Consider the following 21744-nt stretch of genomic DNA (forward strand, 5'->3'; position numbering starts at 1 on the left):
CCTGCACTTCAGCTGTACAGTTATTAAACACAAGTTTATCCTCAGTCACCTTTAAGGAGAATGTTTCTCATTTAAGCATGAGAAAAGGGGAGATTTGGAAAGGGATAAAATAGTGATAGTGATGCAAACCCTCTTCTTACCACTTTTTGTTTTAAATATAAAACTTTCCTTTTCAACTAGCTTTTGGAGTGTCTGAGGAAAACTCTGAGCAAAGTGGCCAATTGCTTCATTGCTGAAGAATTCTTGACCCAAATAGAAAATTTATTCCTTTCCAATTACAAAAGCCAGCCAGAGAACGGAGCGGCCGAAGAGAAGTGCACCGTGGAGCCAAAGGTGCTGTTAACGTGACTATTTTAAAGTAAGACGTCTTAACCGCGACACAGTAGACCGTACTTTCAGAGTTATAGCCTTGAAATTATTGTAATTTAGTTAACAGTGGTACAGCTGTGATTTTTTTTTTATTTTTATTTTTTTGCTAGTTCGTGAAATCCAAATTTTGCCACATAAACCATGTGACAAGAAAGAGACACGGGCTTGGACTTGTTTTCATATGTGGCGCTCAGTCCTCCTCGGCCGGTCAGCAGGGTGTGGACTGAAGGGCGGCCCCCCTGCTCTCTTCAGGTTGATAAGTGCAGTGTGTCTCAGATTGTTATTTCCCCCTGAACTAGTCATTCCAGTTTTGCTGTCTCCTGTCTCATGAGGAGCACTTCTATTCTTTTCATATGTTTTGGTGAGGCTTGTTTATGGTTGCAAATGAGATACGGGTGGGTGGTCACAGCGGTAATTAACATGGTTGAGAACTGCTGGTTTAATGAATCTAAGGACATGCTGTGGGAGGCCAGGGGAGGCATCAGGAGAAAATCTTGAAAACAGACTAGAGACCTAAAGGAGAGAATCAAATTACCAGTTTTTTAATTACAGATATTTGCTTCCATTTTATTGTATAACAACACTACTATAGGATATGCCATTTTCTCAGCTGAAACATCTTGTATGGATTTCAGATACGTAACATAATAAGCTTCAACTATAGGTCCACTTATGTTCATTTGTGTGATAAAGCCTTGGTTAACTAGAACACAGGTAATCATAACCCTTAAACTAGACTTTTATTTTTTCCTACTACCTGCTATGAGGAGAAAGAGGCAGATTACAATAAAGCTTAAATAAATCAGATTTAATTTTAAAAAGAAAAAATCCTTCCAGGACATATTATGTATTCAGCCCCGTTTCATGTACTTGCTGAATCCAGAACAGGGGTCAGTGAACTTTTTATGTAAAGGGGCAGTTAGTAACTTAGGCTTTGCAGGCTACACACCATCTCTATCAGACATTCTTCTTTATGTTTTTTAACAACCCTTTAAAAACATAAAACCATTGTTAGCTCAGGCTCACAGAAAACAGGTTGCTGGCCATTATCTTCCAAACCCTGCTCCAGAGAATTGCAAACATTTAGAATTTATTTTCAAATGCATGAGCCTGAGACATTGAAAGGTCTTGTATCATCTTCAAACAACAATAAAACTAAAAATTGTGATTTACATTTAAGTTTGTTTTCAAATGAAAGTTGGTAGTCATGCTGCCTGATTTATTCTGATAGATTTTAGTTTACTTCTGTTAACTAAAGAATTGACTAATGTCCTTTCTCCAAGCATTCTTATTAATATCAATTTTATTACTTCTAATCTGCATATGATTCTGTACTTTTGCCTTTTTTGGTTTAATGAATATCCAAGGAAAATAAGTCAGTATTGGAAGGAGCAGTGAGCCAGTTTTAGATGACCTGGGTCTTGACTCAGCCTTGTGATTTGGGGGATATAGTTTATCTTCTCTGGGCCTAAATTCATGTGTAACCGAGGTCTAAATTATCTGCCCTGCATCCTTTCAGGTCTAAAATCTTATGATTCACTCTGATTGTTGGACTTACCCACCTGGAGCTTATATTTTGAGATGTTACAGTTCCCAAATTAATGAATGTTTTTAAAGAAAGGTGGTAGTATTTTCCATTTTTCTATATGTATTTAGGATAAACAGTGAAACATAACTTACAAAGCAGTTACTTTTGGGACTGGGCTTATTAGATCTATAGACCAAGAAACAGGAAACCTGAGTTTTTACCCTAATTCTCTTACCAGCTTTGTTGTGTGGCAGTGGTAAGATCACATAACCTTCTGGACCTCAGAATCTTCACCTGTAATTCAAGGGCAGAAAGTCTGTGATTCTGTGAAAGGGTAGTGATTCGTTCCTTTCTACCCTTCCTTTTGACATACTTTCTTCATTGTATCAGGAACAGATCCTAGAAAGTGGTATTAATCAGCTTTCGTGATTGACATTTCCCAGTAATACTGATGAATTGGGGTTGGAAAATAGTGGGAATTGTTAAAAGTTCTGTGCTCAGTCTGGGTCCTCTGCGTGCTGGTGGTTCACCACATTTAGTAACCTAAGCCATACTGTAAGGAACTCTCAGAGGTGGTGATATTCAGAGTTTAGAGCTTTGAGAGAACAATTTTTAAAATAATACTGTTTTTTTCTGATGATAGAGTACACTTACGAGAAAATATTTTTTAAAAAGCAGAAAGCACAGTTAACATTTTGGTATAAATCTTTCCCCATTCTTTTTTTTTTTGCATCATGTAATTTTAGATTAAAATCTGATATCTTCCTCCCCTCCTCCCTCATTCATTGTTTTTTTTTTTCTCTCATCATATTCTTAAAACATTTTTGTAACTACAGGTGCCCACATTCCTGTCACTGCCAACCTTGGCCTGCTGAGGGCAGTAGGAGCTAGGCCTTGAGAAGCACAGAGGATGTCTAGGGCTGAGAGTGGCGGTGTAATGCAGGAAGTTTAGGAGGCAGGGAGGGTCTCAGAGGGAAACCTACCTCTAGTAATTTTTACAGAGTGAAGATGGGACTTGAAAACATCCAAGTCTCTTCATCCTGATTTGGTTCTTTCTTTTGCACAATGACAATAAAATAATGAGCTTAATTTATTTTCCTTTTCCAGCTTGCCTGTTGGAAATTGACACAAATACTTCACTAGTATTTGACCTAGCACTCTTAAAAATCTAATCCCAAAGTAACATTCAAAAAAAGAAAAATCAGTGGAATGAGACCCACAAGATCAGACTCTCCTTACCCCTCTGTAATTTAGCCTTGAACGACTGGCCCTCAAAGCAGCTTTATGACTTTCATAGGCCTTAGACACTTTTGCCTTCTTAGGCCTCTTCTTCCATAAAAAATTAAAAATTAATGTTACAATTGCATTTGTATAAAATGAATTTTATATTATATATAAACACATCCTTAAATCTAAAAGTTTGGTTTTTTTCTTACGAATTTAAAAGAAATTAAAACATTTTGGGGGGCCTCTGAATGTATTATGGGCCTGAGACCTGGTGCCTAATAGATAAGTTGGCCCTGCCTATACTATGAAGGGTACTATTGGGAAAATGGCAGTCACTACCCGCTCCCCTATAAACCCACCTCACAAACCGTAGAGGAACTTTGCCACACAGCCAAGAACATTGCAGTACCTGCAGCTTTAGATCCATAGACTTGAACTTTGTTCTTTACTGACGTGACCAAAATTCAGGAGTGTTACTTGGGACCATTCATCCCCCAAAGAACGATAGGCCGCTGTGGCTAACTTCAGTTTTCAGGTAGATATTTTATTCTATTCTTAATCGATAGTTTTGAAACTCATGCCACATGTCCTGCCGCCTTTTCTTCCTGTGTTTCCCTCAAGCCCTTTTTTTTCATCCTCACTCCCTCACTTCTTACCTGACAGTGCATAGGTACAAGATCCTTCATTGTCATGTGTTGAAAGCAGGGCCTGAAGAATAGAGTTGAACAAACCCATTCATATTTCCAAGAAGCTGACTAATGCTGCCCCAGCCCTCTCTCCATAACTTTCCTCCCCCAAAGGACTGGGGCAAGGGCTGTGGCATGCAGACCATCTGGGCAGCAGAGGAGACTGTGGTCTCAGCATGCCAACCTGAGTGGGCTTCCTGCTCTTCAGTTTACCTTCTTCTTCTTTGTCTTGCTGGGTCCTAATGAAGTGAGCTGTAAGAGCTGGAGGAACTGATGCAGTCAGGAGGCCCTAGAACTGATGCTTTGTCCTGTCCCTACAAAAGAGCCATAGGACACCTGGCCACCTGGAAGGTAGCTCCCATCCTCAGGTCATCAGCAAGCGTCCAGTTGGTGGGTTTCTCAGTAGAAATTAAGTCAGGGTACCCAAATGTTGTAGTTTGTTTTTTTATTTTTTTTTACCTATGCTCTTCTCTACCCAGAACTAGACACTAAATCTAGAGTCACATATTATGACATTTAGGAAAACTTTTTTCTCACAAGCACGAAGAAAAAAGCACATACATTTGTAACATCATCTGTTTCATCAGGGTTAATACAAAATTTAACAAAGAAATTTGATCTGCATCTCCAATTTACCAGTGGTTTAATAGTTTTCTTACAAATTAATGCCATATTTTGCAATATTTCCAGAAAATCACTGTGGAGAATAATGTAATATACTTTAGCTTAATTCCTGACCTTTTCTTAAATGGTTTTATGTGTGCTGTTCCCCCAAATTCTGTTTTTTCATTTAACCTATAATTGTGCTTTCTGGTATTTTCTAAATCTTATCTTTTAAGCTACCTTAAATCCTTTCTGGAACAAGGCAAAGAATAAATATGTCATCCCCCCTAAGTCAGGAGAAAGTCAGAATATCCCAGAGAAGCTGTGATTATGCCAGGGGCTCTATACCAAACTAAATTTGAGAAGGTAAACTTAACTTGTGGTATCTGGGTTGTTTTATTTTATACCTTTGACTATATTTATGAATATATTCATAAGAACTTTAATTTCAGCAAAAAATGCCTGATCTGCTGTCTTTGAGGTTTCCTGGAGTACTCTCTTAGGAATTAAGAAGTATGTTAATTATGATTTTATAGTTTGTATTCCTGTTTCATAGGTTACCACAGAACATTTGTTTCAACCTATGGATTATAAAATAGTATTTAGATTATAGCATGATTTAAATAGATAGGTCATATATATCTTTAAATTTGTCGATTTGATGTGTAAATTGTGTGTTATATATAAGTTTACTATGATTATTGGTAAACCTGTTGCTGTTGTTTTCCCCAAATGTTATCAGTGTTTATGGATTTCTTTATTAGTTTGAGTTTTGGAATGTTCTGTAATAAAATATAATGATTTCAACTATTCTGTGCTTTTAAATATGCCATGTTGTCTATATCTGTAATAAAGAATATTGTAAATAGTAATGTTTGTACAATTAAGAAAGCTTTTCCTCAAAATGATTGAACTCTCCTCCTTGTACTTTATTTTATGTACTGTGACATAAAATATCTGATTTTAAGCTTTGGGGTTTTAGCTTGTAAAATTTAAAGGGAAACATTCTGAAGATTCTATATAAATAGAATTTTGAAAGTAAAGTGGTGAATCATTTGGTTGCTTTCTAAATCATTAGCAGCATGCACACTGAATTACAAACAGTGCCCCATTAATTCAGCAAACATTTGTTGGGCATTGTAGGGGCACAAAGATGAATGTCTTGGTTTCTTTCCACAAGAATCCTACTATCTACTACCTAATAAGTGGGAAACATAAAACCTGACATAGGTAGCTAAGACACTAGGATACAAACTGGAACTGATTATAAATGGCTGTAAGACTTCAAGGGTAAGAGGTGTTTTAGATAAATGAGAATTCTCTAGAATGTAAGCAGTGAGATTGCTTGGAAGAGATCACCTTTAAACCAAAATGACATTTGGGGAAGATGTTCCAGAGAGAAGTGATCTTAGAGCATAGGCATGGAGGTAAGGAATGAAAAAAGATTTAGAGTGGTGAGTCTTTGGCCAGAGGGTAGGGTATGTGAAGATGTTAATTATGAAGGTAATTCACATTGTCAACCAACTAAGGATACAAAAGGTATAAATTGACAGAAAATTCTCACCTTAGAATTAACTCATTAACTGGTCCTTAACTTCCCAGTCCTTATTTTCTGCAAAACCTATCAATTTCAAAAACAGAAAAACAGGATCAGACTTGTGTATGTTCAGTACATACGTATCTTCAATGTCTGTCCTTTTATTGAGGACTTCTTTCCATCTCAGTACATAAACATCTATTCATTCTTTGCAAGAGGTGCATAGCATTCTGTAGTATAGATTTGCCATAATTAATTTGATCAGTTTTCAACTGATGAACTTTAGATGTTCCCATTTTTCTATGAAAAATAATTTTTGCACACTTCTAAAATTTCTCTGAATAGATTCCTAGGTGTTTAATTGCTAAATGAAGATCTATGTACCCCTTACATTTTGTTAGTATCTGCAGAAAAAAAATTTCAATTTCCACAAGCTAATTTTTCTCATAGTACAGCCACGTTCATCATCTTGTTTACAGAACCAATTTGAATTCAGGCTCCTAAATGAAAGTAATTTAGGTGGCAAAGTATAATAAAATCCTAAGAGTGCTAATTCCACAAGGCTGTACAGCTGTTATGGATTCCTGCTAATTAAGCATTTGCTATAATTTTCTGATTGGCCAGCGTCATAGCCTGTAGCTCCAGACCAGCATTGTCCCACAATCTAATTTGTACTGTAATAATGGTTTTTCTTACTGTTGCTGATGTGTTTCTACATCACTGATTCTCAATTATCTTCCCATAGAATGCTAGCTTAAATACAATATTGTCAGTATTTGCAGAGAGATATAGCTAAATAAAAAACTTGCTTTTGTCTTCCATATTTTTCCTGCTATCAAAAACAAAACTTATCAGTTAATAACTCTGATACCTGTTACTGGGTATAATCCATGATTCCTCGCCCACCTTCCCCCATTAACAAGTTCACCTCAAAATGCGGAAGAATTGGACAGTTTCTGAAAGCGAGTTCACTGCTTATTAGTTCATTTTACCTAGATTAGTGATCATTGAACTTTCTTTTGTTCCAAAACACCACATAATTAGGACTCAGCGGTAATTGTGGCATCTTGAACCATCGATAACCAGAAGATTGTCCACATCAGACTCCCTTTGTGTAACAAAATAAAGGAACTCTTGATAAGACCTTTTTCAGAACCATCTTCCTAATCACAAAACAATGAGTAGACTAATCCTCCCTGTCACATACCCCCACCCCCACCCCGCACTGCCAGAGAGAGAGAGACAGAGAGAGAGATTGCTTTTAGGCAAAACCTCTAATTAGATTGCAACATCACAGATTTGGAGAGTATGTTAGGATAATTAAAGCTAGCTGCTAGAACAAACCACCCCTAATTTTCAGTGTCTTAACACTGGTTTATTTCTCACACAAAGTGCACTGCAGCTGTTCTGATTGGGTGGCTCCCCTGAGCAGCTCATCTCCCACAGGTAGTTCGGGTACCCAGATTCCTTTCACATGTGGCTCTGACATCTTGTGACTCTAAGTAGCGCAGGTGTCATCCATTTGAGGACAGGTGGTTGAGAAAGAACAGAATCACACATGATAATTGACCTTGGCTTGGAGTACACACAACGGTTTTGCTCACATTTCTTTAAGAAGTAGTCATATGGTCCTACCTTGATGCCAAGATGGGCCGCTCAATGGAGTCCTGATTGCACAACTGCTTCACGAGATTCTACACTGTGGAAGGAGAACACGAATCTTTGTTAGTGACTAGCCACCTCTGTTACAGATGGCTAGGATTGGTTTTATAGAATGTTATGAATTCATCTTCAAATGGACTTTAAATTACTGTGCCAGAGCCCGAGTATTAAAAGAAAATGGATAACGTATCCGCCTAAAATAAAAGAATCTTAAAAGTTGGAAAGGACCTTGGAAACGTTTAGGCTTAGAGTCCTATCTTCTAATATGAAGAAACCGAGGTCCATAGAAATGAATCAAGGCATTGCCCAGTCATACAGTCAAGTTTGCAGCAAGGTTACGTCTAGAAAAACCACAGTTTTGCTATTGCACCATCCTTTTGAGTGATTCCAAATTATTTTTAATTTCATGGCATAAAGAACTACTCTGAAGATTTTATGTGCAATTCAAATCTTCAATATAATTTATGTTTTAATTTAAAATGTAATTTTGTCTTTCAGAACTGCAAGATCTAATAAATGCCCAGAACATGACTTTTATGGAAAAAGTTGACTAAAGAATTACTATTAGAAGTGATATAATTAATGGCCCTTTATTAGCTTTAATCTAAGATTAGCTTTATTAGCTTTATCTAAGATTAACGAACCCCAAATCCTTGCTGTTTGCTTATAAATCCACAAAACTACATTTGTTCTTCAATCTTTTTAATGAAAATGTTAATATCTAAAACCACTAGAGGGCCCTCCGTCACAGTCTATGAGCACGATGATCTCAGCCCTGTAGTGTTGCTTGGCTTTACAAAGAGAAGATTGCACATCTGGCTGAATGTGTAAACACTGTAAATCATTTGGTTGCCTAGTGCCTTGACATTGTGTGATCTTGGGGTGAGCATCCTTGTTTCATGGTATCTACAGGGTAGCCATTTTCATTTTTCAAGGTTTCATTTTGAAGGTATTATAATAATAGCATCATCCATTTATAGTTACAGGTCTAAATGCTATACATAACGGTATAACATTTAATCCCCACAACAACACTGAAAGAAGTTTTATTATCCCCATTTTAAACTCAGCTTTAGGAGACTGGTTCAAGATGTCAGAGTAGAAGGACGTGCACTCACTCCCTCTTGCGAGAGCACCAGAATCACAACTAACTGCTGAACAATCATCGACAGGAAGACACTGGAACTCACCAAAAAAGACACCCCAAATCCAAAGACAAAGGAGAATCCTCAGACAGTAGGAGGGGCACAATCACAATAAAATCAAATCCCATAATTGCTGGGTGGGTGACTCACAGACTGGAGAACACTTATACCACAGAAGTCCACCCACTGGATTGAAGGTTCTGAGCACCACGTTAGGCTTCCCAACCTGGGGGTCCGGCAACGGGAGGAGGAATTCCTAGAGAATCAGACTTTGAAGGCTAGCGGGATCTGATTGCAGGACTTTGACTGGACTGGGGAAAATAGAGACTCCACTCTTGGAGGGCACACACAAAGTAGTGTGCGCATCAGGACCCAGGGGGAAGGAGCAGTGACCCCATAGGAGACTGAACCAGACCTACCTGCTAGTGTTGGAGGGTCTCCTGCAGAGGCAGGGGAAGGCTGTGCCTCACCATGGGGACAAGGACACTGGCAGCAAAAGTTCTGGAAAGTACTCCTTGGCAGGAGCCCTCCCAGAGTCTGCCATTGGCCCCTCCAAAGAGCCTGCAGGCTCCAATGTTGGGTCACCTCAGGCCAAACAACCAACAGGGAGGGAACTCAGCCCCACCCATCAGCAGACAAGCAGATTAAAGTTTTACTGAGCTCTGCCCACCAGAGCAACACCCAGCTCTACACACTACAAGTCCCTCCCATCAGGAAGCTTGCACAAGACTCTTAGATAGCCTCATCCACCAGAGGGCAAACAGCAGAAGCAAGAAGAACTACAATCCTGCATCCTGTGGAAAAAAAACATATTCACAGAAAGATAGACAAAATGAAAAGGCAGAGGAATATGTACCAGATGAAGGAACAAGATAAAACCCAGGAAAATCAACTAAATGAAGTGGAACTAGGCAATGTTCCAGAAAAAACATTCAGAATAATGATGGTGAAGATGATCCAGGACCTCGAAAAAGAACGTAGGCAAAGATTGAGAAGATGCAAGGAATGTTTAACAAAGACCTAGAAGAATTAAAGAACAAACACCTAGAAGAATAAAAGAACAAACAAACAGAGATGAACAATACAATAACTGAAATGAAAAATACACTAGAAGGAATCAATAGCAGAATAACTGAGGCAGAAGAACAGATAAATGACCTGGAAGACAGAACGGTGGAAATCACTGCCGTGGAACAGAATTAAGAAAAAAGAATGAAAAGAAATGAAGACAGCCTAAGAGACCTCTGAGACAACATTAAATGGACCAACATCGACATTATAGGGGTCCCAGAAGGAGAAGAGAGAGAGAAAAGACCTGAGAAAATATTTGAAAAGATTATAGTCGAAAACTTCCCTAACATGGGAAAGAAAATAGCTACCCAAGTCCAGGAAGCACAGAGAGTCCCAGGCAGGATAAACCCAAGGTTAAACATGCCGAGACACATAGTAATCAAATGACAAAAATTAAAGACAAAGAAAAATTATTAAAAGCAACAGGGAAAAATGACAAATAACATACAAGGGAACTCCCATAAGGTTAACAGCTGCTTTCTCAGCAGAAACTCTACAAGTCAGAAGGGAGTGGCATGATATACTTAAAGTGATGAAAAGGAAGAACCTACAACCAAGATTACTCCACCCGGCAAGATCTCATTCAGATTCGATGGAGATTGAAAGCTTTACAGAAAAGTAAAAGCTAAGAGAATTCAGCACCACCAAACCAGCTCTACAACAAATGCTAAACGAACTTCTCTAAGTGGGAAACACAAGAGAAGAAAAGGACCTACAAAAACAAACCCAAAACAATTAAGAAAATGGTCATACGAACATACATATCGATAATTACCTTAAATGTGAATGGATCAACTGCTCCAGCCAAAAGACACAGATTCGCTGCATGGATACAAAAACAAGACCCCTATATATGCTGTCTACAAGAGACCCACTTCAGACCTAGGGACACATACAGACTGAAAGTGAGGGGAGGGAAAAAGATATTCCATGTAAATGGAAATCAAAAGAAAGCCTGAGTAGCAATACTCATATCAATAAAATAGACTTTAAAATAAAGAATGTTACAAGAGACAAGGAAGGACACTACATAATATCAAGGGATCAATCCAAGAAGAAGATATAACAATTATAAATATATGTACACCCAACATAGGAGCACCTCAATACATAAGGCAAATGCTAACAACTATAAAAGAGGAAATCGACAGTAACACAATAATAGTGGGGGACTTTAACACCTCACTGACACCAATGGACAGATCATCCAGACAGAAAATTAATAAGGAAACACAAGCTTTAAATGACACAATAGACCAGATAGATTTAATTGATACTTATAGGACATTCCATCCAAAAACAGCAGATATCACGGTTTCTTCTCAAGTGCGCACAGAATGTTCTCCATATAGATCACATCTTGGGTCACAAAACAAGTCTCAGTAAGTTTAAGAAAATTGAAATCATATCAAGCATCTTTTCTAACCACAACGCTATGAGATTAGAAATCAATTACAGGGAAAAAAACGTAAAAAACACAAACACATGGAGGCTAAACAATACGTTACTAAATAACCAAGAGATCACTGAAGAGGAAATCAAAAAATACCTAGAGACAAATGACAATGAAAACATGACGATCCAAAACCTATGGGATGCAGCAAAAGCAGTTCTAAGAGGGAAGTTTATACCAACACAATCCTACTTCAGGAAACAACAAACATCTCAAATAAACAATCTAACCTTACACCTAAAGGAACTAGAGAAAGAAGAACAAACAAAACCCAAAGTTAGCAGAAGGAAAGAATTCATAAAGATCAGAGTAGAAATAAATGAAAAAGAAACAAAGAAAACAATAGCAAAGATCAATAAAACTAAAAGCTGGTTCTTTGAGGAGATAAACAAAATTGATAAACCATTAGCCAGACTCATCAAGAAAAAGAGGGAGAGGACTCAAATCAATAAAATTAGAAATGAAAAAGGAGAAGTTACAACAGACACTGCAGAAATACAAAGCATCCTAAGAGACTACTACAAGCAACTCTATACCAATAAAATGCACAACCTGGAAGAAATGGACAAATTCTTAGAAAGGTATAACCTTCCAAGACTGAACCGGGAAGAAATAGAAAATATGAACAGACCAATCACAAGTAATGGAATTGAAACTGTGATTAAAAATCTTCCAACAAACAAAAGTCCAGGACCAGATGGCTTCACAGGTGAATTCTATCAAACATTTAGAGAAGAGTTAACACCCATCCTTCTCAAACTCTTCCAAAAAATTGCAGAGGAAGGAACACTCCCAAGCTCATTCTATGAGACCACCATCACCCTGATACCAAAACCAGACAAAGATGTCACAAAAAAAGAAAATTACAGACCAATATCACTGATGAATATAGATGCAAAAATCCTCAACAAAATACTAGCAAACAGAATCCAACAACACATTAAAAGGATCATACACCATGATCAAGTGGGATTTATCCCAGGGATGCAACAATTCTTCATTATATGCAAACTAATCAATGTGATACATCATATTAACCAATTGAAGAATAAAAACCATATGATCATCTCAATAGATGCAGAAAAAGCTTTTGACAAAATTCAACACCCATTTATGATAAAAGCTCTCCAGAAAGTGGGCATAGAGGGAACCTACCTCAACATCATAAAGGCCATATACAACAAACCCACAGCAAACATCATTCTCAATGGTGAAAAACTGAAACCATTTCCACTAAGATCAGGAACAAGACAAGGTTGTCCACTCTCACCACTCTTATTCAACATAGTTTTGGAAGTCCTAGCCACAGCAGAGAAGAAAAAAAATAAAAGTAATACAAATTGGAAAAGAAGAAGTCAATCTGTCATTGTTTGCAGATGACATGATACTATACATAGAGAATCCTAAAGATGCCACCAGAAAACTACTAGAGCTAATCAATGAATTTGGTAAAGTTGCAGGATACAAAATTAATGCACAGAAATCTCTTGCATTCCTATACACTAATAACAAAAGATCAGAAAGAGAAATTAAGGATACAATCCCATTCACCATTACAACAAAAAGAATAAAATACCAAGGAATAAACCTACCTAAGGAGGTAAAAGACCTGTACTCAGAAAACGATAAGACACTGATGAAATAAATCAAAGATGACAGAAACAGATGGAGAGATATAACATGTTCTTGGATTGGAAGGATCAATATTGTGAAAATGACTATACTACCCAAAGCAACCTACAGATTCAATGCAATCCCTATCAAATTACCAATGGCATTTTTTACAGAACTAGAACAAAACAATCTTAAAATTTGTATGGAGACACAAAAGACCCCAAATAGCCAAAGCAATCTTGAGGGAAAAAACAGAGCTGGAGGAATCAGTCTCTCTGACTTCAGACTATACTACAAAGCTACAGTAATCAAGACAATATGGTTCTGGCACAAAAACAGAAATATAGATCAATGGAACAGGATAGAAACCCCAGAGATAAACCCACACACCTATGGTCAACTAATCTATGATAAAGGAGGCAAGGATATACAATGGAGAAAAGACAGTCTCTTCAATAATTGGTGCTGGGAAAACTGGACAGCTATGTGTAAAAGAATTAAATTAGAACACTCCCTAACACCATACACAAAAATAAACTCATAATGGATTAGAGACCTAAATGTAAGACAGGACACTATAAAACTATTAGAGGAAAACATAGGAAGAATACTCTTTGACATAAGTCACAGCAAGATCTTTCTTGACCCACCTCCTGGAGTAATGGAAATAAAAACAAAAATAAACAAGTGGGGCCTAATGAATCTTAAAAGCTTTTGCACAGCAAAGGAAACTATAAATAAGACAAAAAGACAACCCTCAGAATGGTAGAAAATATTTGCAAATGAAGCAGCAGACAAAGGATTAACCCCAAAAATATATAAACAGCTCATGCAGCTCAATATTAAAAAAACAAACAACCCAATCCAAAAATGGGCAGAAAACCTAAATAGACATTTCTCCAAAGAGGACATACAGATGGCACATGAAAAGCTGCTCAACATCACTAATTATTAGAGGAATGCAAATCAAAACTACAATGAGGTATCACCTCACACCAGTTAGAATGGGCATCATCAGAAAATCTACAAACAACAAATGCTGGAGAGGGTGTGGAGAAAAGGGAACACTCTTGCAGTGTTGGTAGGAATGTAAATTAATACAGCCACTATGGTGAACAGTATGGAGGTTCCTTAAAAAACTAAAAATAGAATTACCATATGACCCAGCAATCCCACTACTGGGCATATACCCAGAGAAAACCATAATTCAAAAAGACGCATGCACCCCAATGTTCATTGCAGCACTATTTACAATAGCCAGGTCATGGAAGCAACCTAAATGCCCATCGACAGATGAATGGATAAAGAAGTTGTGGTACATATATACAATGGAATATTACTCATCCATAAAAAAGAACGAAATTGTGTCATTTGTAGAGATGTGGATGGATCTAGAGACTGTCATACAGAGTGAAGTAAGTCAGAAAAAGAAAAACAAATATCGTATATTAACGCATATATGTGGAACCTAGAAAAATGGTACAGATGAACCGGTTTGCAAGGCAGAAATAGAGACACAGATGTAGAGAATGAACGTATGGACACCAAGGGGGGAAAGTGGGGGCGTGTGGTGGTGGTGCTGGGATGAACTGGGAGATTGGGATTGACGTATGTACACTAATATGTATAAAATTGATAACTAATAAGAACCTGCCGCTATAAAAAATAAATACATTAAATTAAATTAAAAAAATATATAAAATAAACTTAGCTTTAGGGAATTCCCTGGAGGTCCAGTGGTTAGGACTTGGTGCTTTCACTGCCAAGGGCTCGGGTTCAATCACTGGTTGGGGAACTAAGATCCCACAAGCTGCATGGCACAGCCAAAGATAGATAGATAGATAGATAGATAGATAGATAGATAGATAGATAGATAGATAGGTAGATAGATAGATAGATAGATGATAGATAGATAGATAGATAATAAGCTTAGCTTTAGAATGTTTAGGTAACTTACCCAAGGTCTTGCAGTGAGAAGTAGCAAAAACAGAATTCAAACTGATATCCATATGATTCTACAATCAGCTCTCCAAACTATCATGTTATTGGTTTCAGAGCTGCAAGAAACCTAAGGAACAATTTAATTCAATCTCTTCATTTTTGGATGGGAGAACTAATACCCAAAGATGAGAAGTGACTTGTCCAAGTCACAAACCCAGTCAAGGCCAGATTGGGAAGTCAAGGTCTTCCCATTGCCAGGGCTCCTGGATCACACCTCATGGGAATCCCTGACTTCTCTGCATAACCAAAGAAATCCTGTGCTCATAGACTCTGCACCACATTGTACCCTAACACAGCCGATGAAGCCGTGGGATTATTAGTCTGTTACCTAAGAACAGAAGAAATGGGCCTCATGGATAGAAATTTGCTCCAACATGGTTCCCTGTCTTTTCCATTACAGCCAAGCCTGGGAGAAGAGAATTCATAAAAACACCTTGCATTTTTAAAAGTAATTAATCTCTCTGCCTCCAATAGGTCCCCCTGCCTCCTCCATACTGCAGCCAGAAGGATTTTTTTTATGAAGCACAAATCTGAGCATGTCATTTCTTGGCTTAAAATTCTCCAATGGCTCACCAAGCTTTCTGCACCAAGTCCAACATGGAAGCTGAGAAGACCGTTATGATGTGCCCTTATCCATGCTCCACCTCACCTCTTACCAGCCCTCCTGCCCTTCCAATCCAACACACACACGCACACACACACACACACACACACACACTCGCACTCTTTGCTCTAGTCATACTGAACGACTGGGTGAATCCAAACACGTGCAGCTCCACCCTGCAGCCTATCCACGCCTTTCCCCTACATGGGACACCTCCCCTTGTCCCACCATTGTCTTACTTCTATGTGAACTTCAAACTCAAACACCACCTCTGCCCTAGAAGCCTGCTCTTCATTCTTCTACTCTTCCACTCTTCCCTCCAGACTGGCTTGATCCTTTCAGCTGAGCCCCTCTGACACCCTCTTCTTACCTCAATCACGGCCCCAGGCACGCTGGCTTTCACTTGTCTCTGCTTTTCTGCCACGTTCACGGTCCTGTGAGCTTCTGAATAGCATGGACCCTAACTTTTTAAACTTTGTATCCGCAGTGCCTACTATGATACCTAGCATGAATTAATAAGGCACCGAATGGCAGTTTGATGAATGAATAAAGGATTGAATGAATGAAAGAAAACAATAAGAAAAAACGGAAGGCAGATCTTTTTTGGGGGGGGCAGGGGGGAATCAGTTTTTTCACACTCCGATGCCAGGTGTTTTTGTCTCCTACTATAAGGAGGAAAAAAGAATTGAGGCAGGAATGTTTGTTCTGAAAAACGAGGCCCAGAATAGGGCGGAGGGCGGGCGGAGCCGAGGGCCTGGGAGAAGCAGTCTCTCTTCATTAGCGTAAGTGTGTTGAGATCTTCCGGAGACATGAATCAACTGATTAGCAAGGGCCGCTTGCTCCAGAAGACGCATCCTCCTGCAGTTTCCTCAGAAACACAAAGACAGGTGAGATTATAACACTATAAACGTAACTGTTATAAGTTCATCAGTTTTTCATTAGAGTTCTGAAAATGCTTATTCCTTCAGTTCAGCAGTACAGTCAGTTACCAGAAACCTGTACTTGTCAGTCTTTTCCATGAATTTCTTGAAGAGGAAACCCTTTTATAGGAACATATATGCACTTATTAGCACTTATAGCACTTATAAAAGTGCTAACAAAAGATCAAGATGAAAAAAAAAATTAATTACATGGGACTGAGTGAACTGATGAGGATGATTATAATTTTTGTGACTTTCTGTTTGAATTAAAAAAAAATATCCCACAAGGACTCAGAGGCAAAGAATATACAAATCAATTTTCACTGCAAAGTAAAGGAGCTGTTACAGTAGAGGATTACTGGACTGAATGTCAATATTATGACATAGTATGAGTGTGTTTCGTGTTTGGTAATTGCAATCATTGTTGCTTTTGTTGTGGTCATCCATGTACAATGCTTGGTGTCAGTCTATTTATCTCTTGTAAAAATAAAATACAGTGTGTGTGTGTGAAAAAAAAAAAGTAACTGCATTTTCTAATCAAAAGTGCAACAGAACTTGGATAATTATGAGGCTTCAGTAACTTCATCATTTTACATCCTGTGTATTTTCATCACTGAAAGCTGGCGAGGGGGGGGAGGGGTGGTGCTCAAGCACTCTGATCCGTCACATTGTGTTCTTTTCCATGGCACCTACACATGGAGAAAACAACTCAGAGTGGTGGAGCAGGCAATGAGGTAGCCTCCATTTCAAGACGACAAAGATGCCTCCGTAATTTGAGGTCAGGCAGTGAAGTGGGCTCCCTATTCTGTGGGCAAGTGGTATTCCTGTGTCAGGCAAATGGGGACCACAGGGCATCAACTTTAGACCTGGCTGAGCGGTGCAGGTGAGGCAGCGCCAGCTCACGTCCAAGCCCTTTCTCCACTTTGAAGGATGCCCTTGAACAGCACTATCTTTTCATCCAGGGAGTCAGCATAGCCCCAGGCGAAAGGGAGGGCAACCTAAGTGTCCATCGACAGATGAATGGAGAAAGAAGATGTGGCACATATATACAATGGAGTATTACTCAGCCATAAAAAGAAACGAAATTGAGTTATTTGTAGTGAGGTGGATGGACCTAGAGTCTGTCATACAGAGTGAAGTAAGTCAGAAAAAAGAAAAACAAATACTGTATGCTAACACATACATATGGAATCTAAAAAAAAAAAAAAGGTCATGAAAAACCTAGGGGCAGGACGGGATTAAAGACGCAGACCTACTAGAGAATGCACTTGAGGACACGGGGAGGGGGAAGGGTAGGCTGGGACAGAGTGGGAGATTGGCATGGACGTGTGTACACTACCAGGTGTGAAGCCAATGGCTGGTGGGAAGCAGCTGCGTGGCGCGGGGAGATCAGCTCAGTGCTTTGTGACCACCTAGAGGGGTGGGATAGGTAGGGTGGGAGGGAGGGGGATGCAAGAGGGAGGAGATATGGGGATATATGTATATGTATAGCTGATACACTTTCTTGTGCAGCAGAAACTAACACACCATTGTGGAGCAATTATACTCCAATAGAGATGTTAAAAAATAATTTAAAAAAATAAAATAAAAATAAAAGAAATTATGATTCACAAAATAAAAAGGGAGGGCAGAGTGTGCTCTGGGCCGACTGGGCTCTCTGGACCCAGAACTGACTGAACTCTCCTCTAGGAGAGTAGGAGAGAGAACATCTACAGTAAAAACAGAAAAACAAAAGAAAAAACAGGACTTTGTGGGACTGGAGGGCTTTCTAACGGCTGCAGAAGGAAAAGAAAAGGATCCTGTCAAGCCCAACTCCCTCCCAAGATTTAGATGTGCAACAGTCCTTCCTCCTGGCCCTCAGACACAGGACCCAGCTGTGCATTTTGCAAGGTTCTGCGTAGCAGGCATTTTTTTGATTTTGCAGAGAGGGCCACTTGGCGGGAGCCCTAAATTTCTAGACAAAAGATAGCTCTGTGGGCTTCCCTGGTGGTGCAGTGGTTGAGAATCTGCCTGCTAATGCAGGGGACATGGGTTCGAGCCCTGGTCTGGGAAGATCCCACATGCCGCGGAGCAACTGGGCCTGTGAGCCACAACTGCTGAGCCTGCACATCTGGAGCCTGTGCCCCACAACGGGAGGGGCCGCGATAGTGAGAGGCCCGCGCACCACGATGAAGAGTGGCCCCCGCTTGCCGCAACTAGAGAAAGCCCTCGCACGAAACGAAGACCCAACACAGCTAAAAATAAATAAATAAATAAATAAATAAATAAATAAATAAATAAATAAATAAATAAATAGAATAGCTATTAAAAAAAAAAAATAGCTCTGTAAAATGGAGAGCAGAATTTGGACAGTCAGAGAAAGGCATTCTGGGCAGAAGGTACTGGGGCAGCAGGGGCACAGTGACAAGACAAGATAGTGCCACATGGGGTGACATGAAGATTCCATGCGGCTGGTACACACTGCATGTGGTGCCACATAGATGTGGAAATCGGGTCAGACCTTGAGGGTGTCAGGAGCCATCCTGGAGAGAGGTGTACTCATAATCCTCATGAAAAGATTCAGGCAATCAACAGCCAGCATCTTCAAATCCTAGAATGAAGGGGTTCCACTAAGTCAGTAGTGTTCAGGCTTTTATTTAGCTAGAGATCTCTGTTTAAAGAAAAGCTTACATAAAAACCAAGTTATTATGACAGATGATAAACCAAGTATTATCTGTAAAACAGATAATAGCCCCAAAGTAGAAACAACCAATTGGCCATCAACTGGAAAATGGATAAACGAAATGTGGTCTATCCATACAGTGGAATGATAATCAGCCGTTAAAAGGAATGAGGTACCGATAGATGCTACACAACAGAGATGAGCCTTGAAAACAGTGCTCAGTGAAAGAAGCCAATCACAATCCAAGCATATGAGATGTCCAGAATAGGCCAATGATAGAAACAGAAAGTAGACTAATGGTTGCTAGGGACCTGGGGGAGGAAGGAATGGGGAGTGACTGTAATGGATATAGGGTTTCTATCTGGAGTGATGAAAATGTTCAGGAATTAGATGGTGGTGATGATGATTGAACAACCTTGTGAATTTACTAAGAACCACTGAACATACTAAAAACCATACTTTAAAATGGTGAATTTTGGGCTTCCCTGGTGGCACAGTGGTTGAGAGTCTGCCTACCAATTCAGAGGACACAGGTTCGAGCCCAGGTCTGGGAAGATCCCACATGCCGCGGAGCAAATAGGCCCGTGATCCACAATTACTGAGCTTGCATGTCTGGAGCCTGTGCTCTGCAACAAGAGAGGCCGCGATAGTGAGAGGCCTACGCACCGCGATGAAGAGTGGCCCCACTTGCCACAACTAGAGAAAGCCCTCGCACAGAAATGAAGACCCAACACAGCCATAAATAAATAAATAAAATTTAAAAAATAAAAAAATAAAATAAAATAAAATGGTGAATTTTATGGTATGTGGATTTTTGTCTCAAAACAAAACCAAAACCAAAACCAGATAAAGCAGAACTGATGTGGGGAAGGGAGAAGACACCGTAGCCCTCCCAGCTGCCCTAATCATTTCGTGTCCTTTCCAATCTCCCATCCAGAGCTTTCAAGCCTGGCTTCCAGAGCCCTGGGGAGCCAAGTAGGAGAAAAAGTGAGGGTCCTAAAATTGAGAAAGTAAACTTTCACTTAATTCTCCTGTTTCCCCCCCCAATCCAGAAAAGTTCTGCTTCCCCCTCTCCAGATGCCAAACAGGCAGTGACCTAGTGGCGTTAGGGAGGGTCAGTTACCTGCCAAAGGAGCAGGAAGGCACTGAGAGGTAACTGCTTCTTAAATGTACGTTTTACCCGTCCTCACCTCTTTATCCTCATCTTCATCTCTAATTCCAGCTGTGCTGCGTGCTATAAATTCCTGAGCCCTGATGGGTGGGAGAGGTTCTACAAGGCAAATGGGTTACTTCTCGCCTTCCCCCGACTTTCCTAGGTCTGCTAAGTCAGGCCTCTCCTGCTTATCTGCTACATCACACCTGTCAGTACAAACCAACCACCACCACCTTGCTGTGCTTTACGGGTGTTCCAGGAAGGAACGGAGGTTAACGGTGCCTAGTTAATCTTTCATCTTTAACCCAGAGTCTGCCATGGTTTTCCATATTTCTTAAATTCCCTTCAATTAGCACACATTAATTTTATAATTGGTGGGGGGGGGGAGGAGAAAGATGAACATTTTGGAGGTCAGTTTGAAAACATTTGGAAAGTGCAAACAGATTTGAGAGAGAGGCAGGAGTCCGGAGAGACGGAAGGGCAGGGGTGCCATTGGCAGAGATCTGCAGTCAGAGATCAGAAACAGGTTCGATGGTGATCAGCCAGAGTTACATTGCTTCATCCTTAAGGGAGGGATTCATCTTTGAGCTATGACCACAGGGCACATGGGGAAAGACCAGCTTTCCAGAATGACCAATTGGGTGTGCAGTGTCACCAGGGCCTGACCCAATGCCCCAGGTGCCCCTGACCTTGGAAGCTGGAGCCACTGGACACCCTGCTGCCCTGCACCTAGGCTCAGCCCTTCCCTATACCGGAACCAGTTCTAACTTAATGGGAGTGGGTGAGATACAGGACATCCTGGGCTCTGGAGCGGTTAGCACCCAGGAAGCCATAAATTCCCCTCTGACTCACACCTCAACCCTAATAACCATCCAGTGAAAAAGGCCCCACCTTACAGCCCAATTCTAGCACCAGCCTACCCAAACACACTTCTTTTTTTTTTTTGAATTTAATTTTTTTTATTTTTTTATACAGCAGGTTCTTATTAGTCATCCATTTCATATACATGGGTGTATACATGTCAATCCCAATCTCCCAATTCATCACACGTCCACCCCCCACCCCCTGCCGCTTTCCCCCCTTAGTGTCCATACGTTTGTTCTCTAAATCTGTGTCTCAGTTTCTGTCCTGCAAACCAGTTCATCTGTACCATTTTTCTAGGTTCCACAATATGCGTGAATATACGATATTTGTTTTTCTCTTTCTGACTTACTTCACTCTGTATGGCAGTCTCTAGACCCACCAACGTCTCTACAAATGACCCAATTTCGTTCCTTTTTATGGCTGAGTAATATTCCATTGTATATATGTACTACATCTTCTTTATCCGTTCGTCTGTCAGTGGGCATTTAGGTTGCTTCCGTGACCTGGCTATTGTAAATAGTGCTGCAATGAACATTGGGGTGCATGTGTCTTTTTGAATTTACCCAAACACACTTCTAAGTCCACATGTTGCTGGGCCTTCCACCAAGGCCTGAAATCTAAGCCAGAACACACACCTGGTAGCTA

General features: G+C 39.8%; 1 protein-coding gene across 5 annotated transcripts in view; it reads left to right on the forward strand.

Moving 5' to 3' along the window:
* Positions 1 to 14722, forward strand: part of MYSM1 (Myb like, SWIRM and MPN domains 1) — a 74245-nt gene extending 59523 nt beyond the window's left edge. For 3 of the 5 annotated variants that reach the window (XM_082417744.1, XM_082417743.1, XM_082417741.1), the window contains one exon: positions 181 to 14722. In XM_082417744.1, the coding sequence (XP_082273870.1) occupies positions 181 to 348 (168 nt within the window). In that variant the 3' untranslated portion in view covers positions 349 to 14722. The remainder of the gene's footprint in view (positions 1 to 180) is intronic. The other 2 variants (XM_082417742.1, XR_014251908.1) reach the window with 2 other exon arrangements.
* The last annotated feature ends 7022 nt before the right edge of the window (positions 14723 to 21744 follow it).

This window comes from Balaenoptera physalus (genome assembly GCF_965194825.1).
Source record: "Balaenoptera physalus genome assembly, chromosome: 1".
Taxonomy (NCBI): domain Eukaryota; kingdom Metazoa; phylum Chordata; class Mammalia; order Artiodactyla; family Balaenopteridae; genus Balaenoptera; species Balaenoptera physalus.